General features: G+C 41.2%; 1 protein-coding gene across 1 annotated transcript in view; it reads left to right on the forward strand.

The window, feature by feature from the left end:
- Window positions 1–3,752: 3,752 nt before the first annotated feature.
- LOC135517918 (leucine-rich repeat transmembrane neuronal protein 4-like) overlaps window positions 3,753–12,307 on the forward strand; it is a 39,463-nt gene continuing 30,908 nt past the window's right edge. The window contains exon 1 of the mRNA XM_064942626.1: window positions 3,753–4,244. Within this exon, the coding sequence (XP_064798698.1) occupies window positions 4,241–4,244 (4 nt within the window). The 5' untranslated portion in view covers window positions 3,753–4,240. The remainder of the gene's footprint in view (window positions 4,245–12,307) is intronic.

Consider the following 12,307-nt stretch of genomic DNA (forward strand, 5'->3'; position numbering starts at 1 on the left):
ATTATTTCAATGCTATAGCCTGCCATTTTAAGAAATCAATTATTAAGAGTTTGTGACATACTACAGGTGCTCAGCATTTCAACAACACATCAACAACAGCACTTCAAAAACATGCCTATACATTTCGCATTTAGCCTGTTTAAAATGAAAATGTTTTTTATTTTTATTTTTTGATTAATAATATTGACAGGAAAAATGCCTTATTTGGCTATACAGTCTACAGTGTCTTTGAATTCACATTTAGAAACACACGTTTGGCCAGTCTTTAGTTTGAGGATCATGCAGTGATCTAAACATGCCTACACTTTAGTTTGTCAATTTAGCCCAGCAGATACTTTTGTATTCCCATGCACTAATCACAGTCAACACAAATCTATGTTCTAACAAAAATATCATGGAATAAAACAGAATAAATTAGAAAATGATAGTTTCCCAAAATAAAAAAGTTACAAGTGCATATAGGCCTACCTGATGATATGCGGCTGCTGTGTTAAACAACAACGGGCTTTTTCTTGAATTCATATGTGATCAGTGTCGTGTCTTTGGCATCATTAAACTGAAGATGAATCTTTATTAAATAACTCTCTGTAATTATTATTAAGCGATTCAACTGATTTATCATGTAACTGTAATTAACTAGGAAGTCGGAGCACCAAGGAAAATATTCAGATTATAAAGTTATAATTTTCCCAATATAACTTTCAGATATTTTCATATCTGATTAATAGTCTTCTGATTAAGGAATTCTTCTTTACCTCACGTTCGTCTCATTCCAAATGTTAGTCTCATTCTGCACGAACCCAGTCTTCACTATGAGTCATCCATACATCAATTGTCTTAAATCATTTATTTACTAACTAAGTAATTCACAGAAATGCATAAACAATAGTTACAAGGAAATGATACCGGAGTTTCCCTAGTGGGATACACCGGCATTGCGGCTTGGTGTACAAAAGGGAAGATGGGGTTGACTCAGGGTAGCCAAGTGGTTATAGCGTTGGACTAGTAACTGGAAGGTTGCAAGTTCAAACCCCTGACCTGACAAGGTACAAATCTGTCGTTCTGCACCTGAACAGGCAGTTAACCCACTGTTCCTAGGCCATCATCAAAAATAAGAATTTGTTCTTAGCTGACTTGCCTAGTTAAATAAAGGTAAAATCAAAAGATAAGACAACACACAGTTGATAATTATAACAATTGAAATGCTAATCCTTCGCACATGAACGCTCACTCATTCGGGAACAATTGCAATCAATGTATATATTTATGCTCAGTGTGTCATCGGGATCTCTGTTGAACAGTTTGTTTCTGTTGGAGAGTTTGTCCACCCTCTCTGTCGTGGTTCGAATGGATAGTTCAGAGTAACGTTAATTCATGTCGTTATAGAATAAATGTTTCGGCGGTTGTCGGTCCTCGCGTTCAATGATACCGAATTCCTAGCTGCAGACTAGTAATTAATATCAAAGACTTATTCTTATTCTGTCGGTATTGATAGTCTAAGAGTTTAACCACGTGGGATGGTTAAAAGATTCAGCAGTCTGGTCTCAAACCTTGGCCCTCTCATTATTGAGGTAAGCTCGTCTGCAACCTTTGTCCTCTCGTAATTGAGAGCAACATGGTCTGTTGAGAAATTCTCAAGGTGGGGGTTTTATTCGGGAGAGCAGAAAAAGGCTGTCTCATTACGCCAGGTGCTAACTGTGCTCATGGGCAGTCCTCTGATTTCGTTAAACTCAAAAGAGAATTGGAGTTAACCTTCATTAAACAGTCCAAAATCACATTACACAATTTTACAAACAGTATCATCCTCGCTCATTCATCTTATACAACAATTAGATGTAAACCTCATATCTGAGGCTATTATATAAACAGTGTTATGGTAATGTGACAGTATTGTCTCCCATGAGTTTCACAAAATTGTACCAAACGGACCAGTTCGTAGCTGGATTATTCACCAATCTTTTATACCTTCTCCAGAACATAAATGTTGTTCGGACCACAAGTTCTGTGAGGTGGAAGAAATTCCTTTGTTCTCTTCTATGAAAACTCTCTCTATACTGTGGCCATGAGAAGATAATCTCCTCCAGGAATTTATGACCTCTCTCCTTCCACAGCAGCCTGGTTGTAGGAGACAGAGGGATGGGGCTTGCTGTACCCAAAGAGGGCAACGTCATGACATCAGATACTTCAGTTGTAACTGGTTCTGTTGCGCTACATTTTTACAGTTGATAGACAACTTTAGCATTGTTCCAAACTTAGACTACAGGTGTCCTCTTTTTTAACAATAGCCTGTATAGAAATCAAAAAGTCTAGAGTGCTGCATGCTTTGTTGTAGTATTAAAAAATATTCTGCTTGTCTCCAGTCATGTAACTTGACATAAAATTGCATGAAATTAGTTAATAAAAGGCTATTTTTTCCTGAACCGAAAATAAGGTGATAGATTCATGCAGTACTTGTATTATATTGGATATCTTTTCACCCCAACCCTTGTCCGCGGTGGTCTGTGAATCCACAACCTTCTGGCTACTTTCACAATGTAATGCATACAAAAACAAGAACAGTTTCTAAAATGGCATATCTAACGCTCTCAAATGGGTTTCCCAAAAGTATTGTAGCACTACGATAATCTTCAGTCCATTTAGTGTCAATAGAAGTAAGATGATCTTAGTGCTACTATGCTTTTGGTAAACCCAGTACTGGTCTGTCCTATGAGTGAGGGTACTCAGTGTTGGAGAAAGTACTCAATTTTCATACTTGAGTAAAGGTTAAGATACTTTAATAGAAAATGACTCAAGTAAAAGTGAAAGTCACCTAGTAAAATACTACTTGAGTAAAAGTACAAAAGTATTTGGTTTTAAATATACTTAAGTATCAAAAGTTGAAATCCTTTCAAAGCAAACCAGAGGGCAACATTTGATAGCTGCTTTTTTATTGCTAGATATTCAGGGGCACACTCCAACACTCAGACATCATTTACAAACAAAGCATTTGTGTTTAGTGAGTCTGCCAGATCAGAGCAGTAGGGATGACCAGGGATGTTCTTGTGATAAGTGTGTGAATTGGACCATTTTCCTGTCAAAATGTAACAAGTAGTTTTGGGTAAAGTAAATATACCCCCAAAAACGAATTAAGTAAGTACTTTAAAGTATTTTTACTGGAGTATTTTACACCACTGGGTAACCTGTAGGCATGTTCTCTGCTATCCACTTTATGTTTTAATTATTATTTTGAGTATACGGGAGGGTCACTTGTTGTTTTTTTAAGTGTTCAGGGAGGGTCAAGATAAAATATATATTTGAATGAAGGGAGGGCCACCATTTTAATTTCAGAGAGGTCCGATTTTCTCCCGGTATCCCTCATTATAAAGCAAGTTCCTTCCTGTGTACAGTAGCCCTCAGTATTCCTCAATGTTAGCACAACATTTGTGAATTTACCTTCCGTATCGAGTGCGTAGGCGATACAGGGTTAGCAGAATAGTGTTGTGGGAAGACGATCGAGGTAGAAAGGAAATGGGTGTATTAAACATCAATCTGAGCCCATAAACCGGTAGGGCAGTCATTTTACAGAGCCACCTGCAGACTAAACTGTTGTTTCCATTGCTGCAGCTCTGCCTGACACACACAAGCACACGCACTTACACACGCACGCTCAGGCGCGCGCGCATCACGGGCGCACGCTCGCATCAGACTGCACACTGTAATGACAGCCCGGATTCCTCTGGTCTCCCTCAGAATACGACGCTTCCTCTTGATGTTTGTGGCAAGACAGCTATGAGGGCATCTTGAAAGGGGGTCTTTCTTTTTGTAGCAACATGTAGAGTTTATTTAACTTTTCATCCTGCCTTTAGCGTTTTCGTTATTTGGTGTATTGCTGTTGTGGATAAAACCATAGCACAAAAATATGAGTTTTGTGCGTGGGGTATTTTTTCCTTACGTCAAAAATAGCCTACATTCATCCGTAACTTAAACGCAATTCTGGATATAACTACAAAAGTTAACTAATCGTGGATGTAGTCATGGGGGTAAACTTGAATTTGCGATATCTAAACCATTAACGTTTGGATGAATTGTTTAGCATGAGAGCAGGTGAGTCAGTCTTCGTGTTTGTCTAGTGAGGCGACGCGCGCATTGCCCACGGATAGAACGAAGCCAAGTGTTGGAGAACGGTGGAGAACGGCGCAGTGATCAGCGGTGATCTGTGCTGGGGATTACGCCTCCGAACACTGGGGCCAGGCACGCCGATATGGGTGAGTGGATACAGTCTGATTTTTAAACGAGACTACTTTTCATTTTCATAAATGAATAGCCAACTACACACAAAACATGGTGGGTTGTTTGGTTGACCCAACTACTGGGTTGCAGGCGTTGGGTCACTTAGTTGGGTTGCTTTCTTTAAAAAGAGCACGGTTGGGTTGTTGATGTTGGGTTATAGTGATATGACACATCAGGTCAGATCAGAAAGCTGGCAGTGTAGTTTAGTAGGGGCGTGGCTTTCACATAGTTATTTTTAGCCACCCGTGAGAGTAAATGTAATTCCTGTTCATCAGTTTGTTGTATAGTTATCACACGTTAAGGTTGAATGTTTACATTTTTGTATCTTCAATGAGGCTTACAAAAGTTTGAGTTCTCTTAAACCTCATTGTTGGGATACAACCTCATTATGCATTAAAGGCAGCATACCTTATTATAATATGTCATAAATAATCATAATATTCTCAAGGAATATGGCAAATGCAACAACAACAAAAGTGAACAATTTACATGTGCAGTATCCAAACATATGATGATGAACAGGAATTACATTTACTCTCATGGGTGGCCAATAAGATCGAACTGAAAGCCACGCCCCTAATACGCCATGCATCCTGTAAATAACCTAATGAGATCATAAAAAAAGACCCAGCTGCTAGGTCCATCCAGCATGAATGTAAAAAATATTGTTCTCTTTGGCACATGGCAAAATGTGTAGAATTGCAGGAAGTGGGGGGCTTGTTTGGACCTTGTGGGGGCACCTCACCAAACTGCGCTATGCCACTGGGTAACAGCACACTGAGTGGTATGAGATGACTATATCATTATCAACATTTGTAGCATAATGGACAGCATATTATGCACCGTATATACCACTGCTTTTAAGATATGAATGTGTTTCTCCTGGTTTTAATTGGAAGGCTATTGGTGTGATGCACTTGTTTACAGATCATTGGCTGTGGCTAATAGATTAACTTAATGATGTATTTACTTATATTTACTTATGCATGGGTTATGCATTAGTGCATTATGAACAGTTGTTGAGAAATTCTCATTTTAGAAAACTGTAGGTTTTTCTAATCGCACCAATGTGCTGCTCTGCTCTGCCCTGCTCTGTATGAGGATTCCACTGGTGAGATGCTGGTATGGTCTCATTAAATGCAACTGAAAATTGAATAGTTTTTTTGCCCTCTGCCCCCTATAGTCATCCAATGTTGACCTAGCTGATGAGCTGTTCCTGCCAGTCTGCAGTGAGACAGGACCCCGGCAGTTTAAACCCAATTACTGCTTCACATATCGACTCCTTTAATCAGTGACTAGATATAGATTTCACAACTGCTGCAGGCCACATCACTGACCACTCAGTTGAGTATAGCTCCCCAGTATGAATAACAATGGAGACGGAGGCAGACAGTGGCTTCAAGGCCCTGAATTCATACCAATACTATGGCTAGCTTCTCTGATGGGATATTTTATTCCTACTGATACCTGTTCGTCAAAATGTAAGCTCCGGTTATCTGACATTAAGGGCAGAACAATACCTGTCACCTCTCACTTTTGAAGATTCAGAGTGTGTCCTTTTCGCCCAGTCCCATGACACTTGTTCCCGTTATCTAAATGTTATGCAAGTGCTACACAAAAAAAACTTTGTCACTGATATTCACACGTGAAACCTTTACTCTTCAGTTAACACACACACACACACACTCTCTCTTTGTCGCCATCATAAATACCACTCTCTCTCTCCGACAAACATACACACTGCTTCCAACTGCAATATGTTAGGCACCAAACAGAATGTAAGAAGCACCAGAAAGAGAGAGGATTTTGACATAGTTAGGCCTATGTGAATCCTACCTTTGAAACACATCTCATGAGTAGCAGACCCTTTTCCTCTCTTCCTGCGCCAATCAAATATGCCTAAGACCTACTGTCAAGTTACCAGGTTGTGAGCGAGCGAGGTAACATGACTGAACAACGTTGTTTGTTATCAAAACAATAACAAACGGCCGGGATTAGTTCAAAACGGCCCTCTACATGTTTTGTGAAATTACATCAAATGTGCACGAAGTCGCGCAGTAAGAAAAAAAGGTAGCTCTGGTAATATGAGTCATGTTCTTTTTACCGTTTGATCTACAGACAAGCTGTTTTCTTTGATGTAAAGCTGCAAGCATGACTGTCGTGAAGTGGTTTTTCCTCTCTGGCACTACTGGGTGAAAGTAAACTTGCAAAGCCTATTTGACTGGCTGGTGCTCTTGGTTATTATACCAGGGAAATTATATACAATCAGTGGTGTAAAGTACTTTAAGTAAAACATTCTTTGGAATATCTGTACTTTACTATTTATATTTTGGCAACATTTACTTCACTGTATTCCTAAAGAAAATAATGTAAGTTTTACTCCATACATTTTCCAATGACACCCAAAAGTACTTGTTACATTTTGACAGGAAAATGGTCCAATTCACATCAAGAGTACATCCCTGGTCATCCCTACTGCCTCTGATCTGGCAGACTCACCAAACACATTGTTTGTTAATTATGTCTGAGTGTTGGAGTGTGCCCGTGGCTATCCATCAATAAAACAAAACAATCAAATTGTGCCATCTGGTTTGCTTAATATAAGGAATTAGAAATTGTTTCAACTTTTACTTTTGATCCTTAAGTACATTTTTGCAATTCCATTTACTTTTGATACTTAAGTATATTTTAAACCAAATACTTTTAGACTTTTACTCAAGGATTATTTTACTGGATGACTTTCACTTTTACTTGAGTCATTTTCTATTAAGTTATCTTTACTTTTACTCAAGTATGAAAATGTACTACTTTTTCCACCACTGTATACAATGTATCAACTTTGCTCGCTCTGCATGCTGCTCCAATGTATTGAATGTACAGTACATATGTAACAACAGAAGACTCATCATGGTCTGCATCCCCTCTCGCCATCACGCCTAAATTATATTTTAAAAAACTGATGAAGGAATAGATGTTTAGGAAGAGTGGGCGGAGAGAAGCAGGTGAGTGATGGCTGGAAGGAAATGCGGTGGGCAGATTACCCCTGCCACACGTTTGAAAGTGAAGTGGATAGTGGACCGGCGCGTACAAGTGACTAGTCAGTGGCTGTTGCTTAAATTTGTAAACGAAAGTGACTTTATAAACGTTTTTTTAACAGGCGCCAGCGGCTTCTTTAGATCGGTAGGGCATATCAGACCACCACAAAATGTGGTAGTATCATATGAAATGGTACTAGGTATCCTAAAATGTTTTATGAGGTTTTGGTACCATGATAGTACCGTGGTACTGGTATACTGTGAAAAACGACATGGGAGTACTGTAGGCTAGTGGGTATCCTAGAAATAAGGAGTTAATCAACTTTAACAATGGTGGCATTTGATTCGCCTCATGTGTCAGAGCTTTTTGGTAGAAAGGACAGTTGGACTGAAATCCAACAAATAATCCAACTAATTGATTATATATACAGTTGAAGTTGGAAGTTTACATACACCTTAACCAAATACATTTAAAATTTAAAAAGTTTTTCACAATTCCTGACATTTAATCCAAGTAAAAATTCCCTGTCTTAAGTCAGTTAGGATCACCACTTTATATTAAAAATGTGAAATGTCAGAATAATAGTAGAGAGAATGATTTATTTCAGCTTTTCTTTCATCACATTCCCAGTGGGTCAGAAGTTACCATCCACTCAATTAGTATTTGGTAGTATTGCCTTTAAATTGATTAACTTGGGTCAAACGTTTTGGGTAGCCTTCCAAAAGCTTCCCACAATAAGTTGGGTTAATTTTGGCCCATTCCTCCTCCTCCAGAGCTGGTGTAACTGAGTCAGGTTTGTAGGCCTCATTGCTCGCACACACTTTTTCAGTTCTGCCACACATTTTATGTAGGATTGAGGTCAGGGCTTTGTGATGGCCACTCCAATACCTTGAGTTTTTTGTCCTTAAGCCATTTTGCCACAACTTAGGAATTATGCTAGGGGTCATTGTCCATTTTGAAGACCCATTTGTGACCAAGCTTTAAATTCCTGACTGATGTCTTGAGATGCTGCTGCAATATATCCACACAATTTTCCTGCTCATGATGCCATCTATTTTGTGAAGTGCACCAGTCGCTCCTGCAGCAAAGCACCCCCACAACATTATGCTGCCACCCCCGTGCTTCACGGTTAGGATGGTGTTCTTCAGCTTGCAATGCATCCCCATTTTTACTCCAAACATAACAATGGTCATTATGGCCAAACAGTTCTATTGTTGTTTCATCAGACCAGAGGACAAAAGTACGATCTTTGTTCCAATGTGCAGTTGCAAACCGTAGTTTGATTTTTCTTATGGCGGTTTTGGAGCAGGGGCTTCTTCCTTGCTGAGCGGCCTTTCAGGTTATGTCAATATGGGACTTGTTTTACTGTGGATATAGATACTTTTGTACCTGTTTCCTCCAGCTTCTTCACAAGGTCCTTTGCTGTTGTTCTGGGATTGATTTGCACTTTTCACACCAAAGTACGTTCATCTCTAGGAGACAGAACGCGTCTCCTTCCTGAGAGGTATGACGGCTGCGTGGTCCCATGGTGTTTATACTTGCGTACTATTGCTTGTACTGATGAACGTGGTACCTTCAGGCGTTTAAAAACTGCCCCTGTAACGGTTTTCTTGAGTTGAAGGAGAGGAGGACCAAAATGCAGCGTGGTTACTATTCATGTTTTTTAATAAGACAACTATACATGAACATAATACAAAACAACAAACGTGGAAAACCGAAACAGCCCTATTTGGTGCAACAAACACAGAGACAGGAACAATCACCCACAAAACCCAACACCAAACAGGCTACCTAAATATGGTTCCCAATCAGAGACAATGACTAACACCTACCTCTGATTGAGAACCATATCAGGCCAAACATAGAAATAGACAAACTAGACATGTAACAGAATGCCCACTCAGATCACACCCTGACCAAACAAAACATAGAAACATATAAAGCAAACTATGGTCAGGGTGTGACAGTACCCCTCCCCCCCAAGGTGCAGACTCCGGCCGCAAAACCTGAACCTATTGGGGAGGGTCTGGGTGGGCATCTGTCCGCGGTGGCGGCTCTGGTGCTAGACGTGGTCCCCACTTCACCATAGTCTTAGTCCATCACCTTGTCCGCTTCCGTGGCCTCCTAACCACGGCGACCCTACTAAATGACCCCACTGGACAGAGGGGCGGCAGCTCGGGACAGAGGGGCGGCAGCTCGGGACAGAGGGGCGGCAGCTCGGGACAGAGGGGCGGCAGCTCGGGACAGAGGGGCGGCGCCAAGCGGGAGCAGCTGTAGGGATGAGACGGAGATACAGCCTGGTACGGGGGGCTGCCACCGGAGGGCTGGTGTGTGGAGGTGGTACCGGATAGACCGGACCGTGCAGGCGCACTGGAGCTCTTGAGCACTGAACCTGCCCAATCTTACCTGGTTGAATGCTCCCGGTCGCTCTACCAGTGCAGCGAGGTGGAATAGCCCACACTGGGCTATGCAGGCGAACTGGGGACACCATGCGCAAGGCTGGTGCCATGTAAGCCGGCCCAAGGAGACGCACTGGAGACCAGATGCGTAGAGCCGGCTTCTTGGCACTTGGCTCGATGCCCACTCTAGCCCGGCCGATACGCGGAGCTGGTATGTACCGCACCGGGCTATGCACCCGCACTGCGGACACCGTGCGCTTCACAGCATAACACGGTGCCTGCCCGGTCTCTCTTGCCCCCCGGTAAGCACAGGAAGTTGGCGCAGGTCTCCTACCTGGCTTCACCACACTTCCTGTGTGCCCCCCCCCAAGACATTGCTGCCTCCTCATACCAGCGCCTCTCCGTCTTCTCCGCCTCCAGCTCTTCCTTGGGGCGGCAATATTCTCCTGGCTGTGCCCAGGGTCCTTTACCGTCCAACTCATCCTCCCATGTCCAGTCCTCCTTGCGCTGCTCCTGCCTGTCACCACGCCGTTTGGTCCTGTTGTGGTGGGTGATTCTGTAACGGTCGTCCTCCTCTTCATCTGAAGAGGAGAGGCGAGAAGGATCAGAGGACCAAAATGCAGCGTGGTTACTATTAATGTTTTTTAATAAGACAACTAAACATGAACATAATACAAAACAACAAACGTGGAAAACCGAAACAGCCCTATCTGGTGCAACAAACACAGAGACAGGAACAATCACCCACAAAACCCAACACCAAACAGGCTACCTAAATATGGTTCCCAATCAGAGACAATGACTAACACCTGCCTCTGATTGAGAACCATACATATCAGGCCAAACATAGAAATAGACAAACTACATAGAAACATAGAATGCCCACTCAGATCACACTCTGACCAAACAAAACATAGAAACATACAAAGCAAACTATGGTCAGGGTGTGACAGCCCCCAATGATGAACCAGACTTGTGGATGTCTACTTTTTTTCCCTGAGGTCATAGCTGATTTCTTTGGAATTTTCCATGATGTCAAGCAAAGAGGCACTGAGTTTGAAGGTTGGCCTTGAAATACATCCACAGGTACACCTCTAATTAACGCAAATGATGTCAATTAGCCTATCAGAAGCTTCTAAAGCCATGACATAATTTTCTGGAATTTTCCAAGCTGTTTAATGGCACAGTCAACTTAGTGTATGTAACTTCTGACCCACTGGAATTGTGATACAGTGAAATAATCTGTCTGTAAACAATTGTTGTGAAAATTACTTGTTTCATGAACAAAGTAGATGTCCTAACCAACTTGCCAAAACTATAGTGTGTTTATAAGAAATTTGTGGAGTGGTTGAAAAAACGAGTTTCAATGACTCCAACCTAAGTGTATGTAAACTTCCGACTTCAACTGTAGCTAGTAGCACTGAAAAACGTTCATAAATGTGCTTGCGTTGCTTTGTATAAATTCTGAATGCCGCGTAGATATAGGATCCTGAATCATAATGAGATAAATCAGTTCATGAGTTACAGTTGTTTTTGTTTAACCTTTATTTTACCCTTGAGATAAGAATAATATTTTTCGATTGAGACTATATAAAGCCCCTTCCTTTATATTTAACTGTGATGGAACAAGGTAAAACAGTTTTACTACCTTCCACTTTAAATCCCATCCCTTACCTAATTAATGTCAGACGTTGAAATGCACAGATCCGTAGATGCAGGCACTGGCATGGTTTTGCCTCTCAGGGGCCTCTTTAGATTTTGTGGGGTGGGACATTAACATCTAAGAACAATTAGCATTTTATTGGTCGCTTTCAGATACAAATGATGACAGATAGGTGATAGGGATCATTGGGGAGCTATAAGATGACATGGTCTAATCACCAGCTTTCTTTGATGTAGAATGGTTTGTCTGTGGCTGTGTCTGTCGGCTGCCATGCTAATTTATTTGTTGCTTGCTCATTGTGCTTGTTAATCGGCCAGACATGAGTGCTTGTAAGACAGAGTAGATCCATGCTAAATCCCCTTTGCCTTGCATGTTTACTAAAACAAGACATGCAAGAACTGCTTTCAGCTTCATCGAGACCTGGGATCGCATCTAGCTTAATGTAGCCACTTAATCTCCTCCTGGATAACGATATGTAAAGATACATATTTTCATAAAATAAAGTAACACTTTTTGGTTGGGATTTCAAAGCAACAATGGAGAGGACTGTTTTCGGTTAGTTTAAATGGTTTAGGGTGGCAGGTTGCTTAGCAGTTAACAGTGTTGGGCCAGTAACTGAAAGATCACTGTTTTGAATCCCTGAGCTGGCTAGGTGAAAAGTCTGTCGATGTGCCCTTGAGCAAGGCACTTAACCATAATTGCGCCTGTAAGTCGCTCTGTATAAGAGTGTCTACTAAAATGTAAACATGTTTTCCTTATTATTTATATTTCAAAAGCGTGGTTGAAAAATGTCAATATGACTAACCAGGCTATCAAACAGAGTTACTTCCATGGTTTGGCCTAATTTACAGGCTGCACCAGAGACAGTCGCTGTCCAGTGTAATGTGGTGCTGAACATCAGAATTCTGTCAGTAGTTTCAATGGTGCTGAATCGCCTATC

The sequence above is a fragment of the Oncorhynchus masou genome, chromosome 28, assembly GCF_036934945.1.
Source record: "Oncorhynchus masou masou isolate Uvic2021 chromosome 28, UVic_Omas_1.1, whole genome shotgun sequence".
NCBI lineage: Eukaryota > Metazoa > Chordata > Actinopteri > Salmoniformes > Salmonidae > Oncorhynchus > Oncorhynchus masou.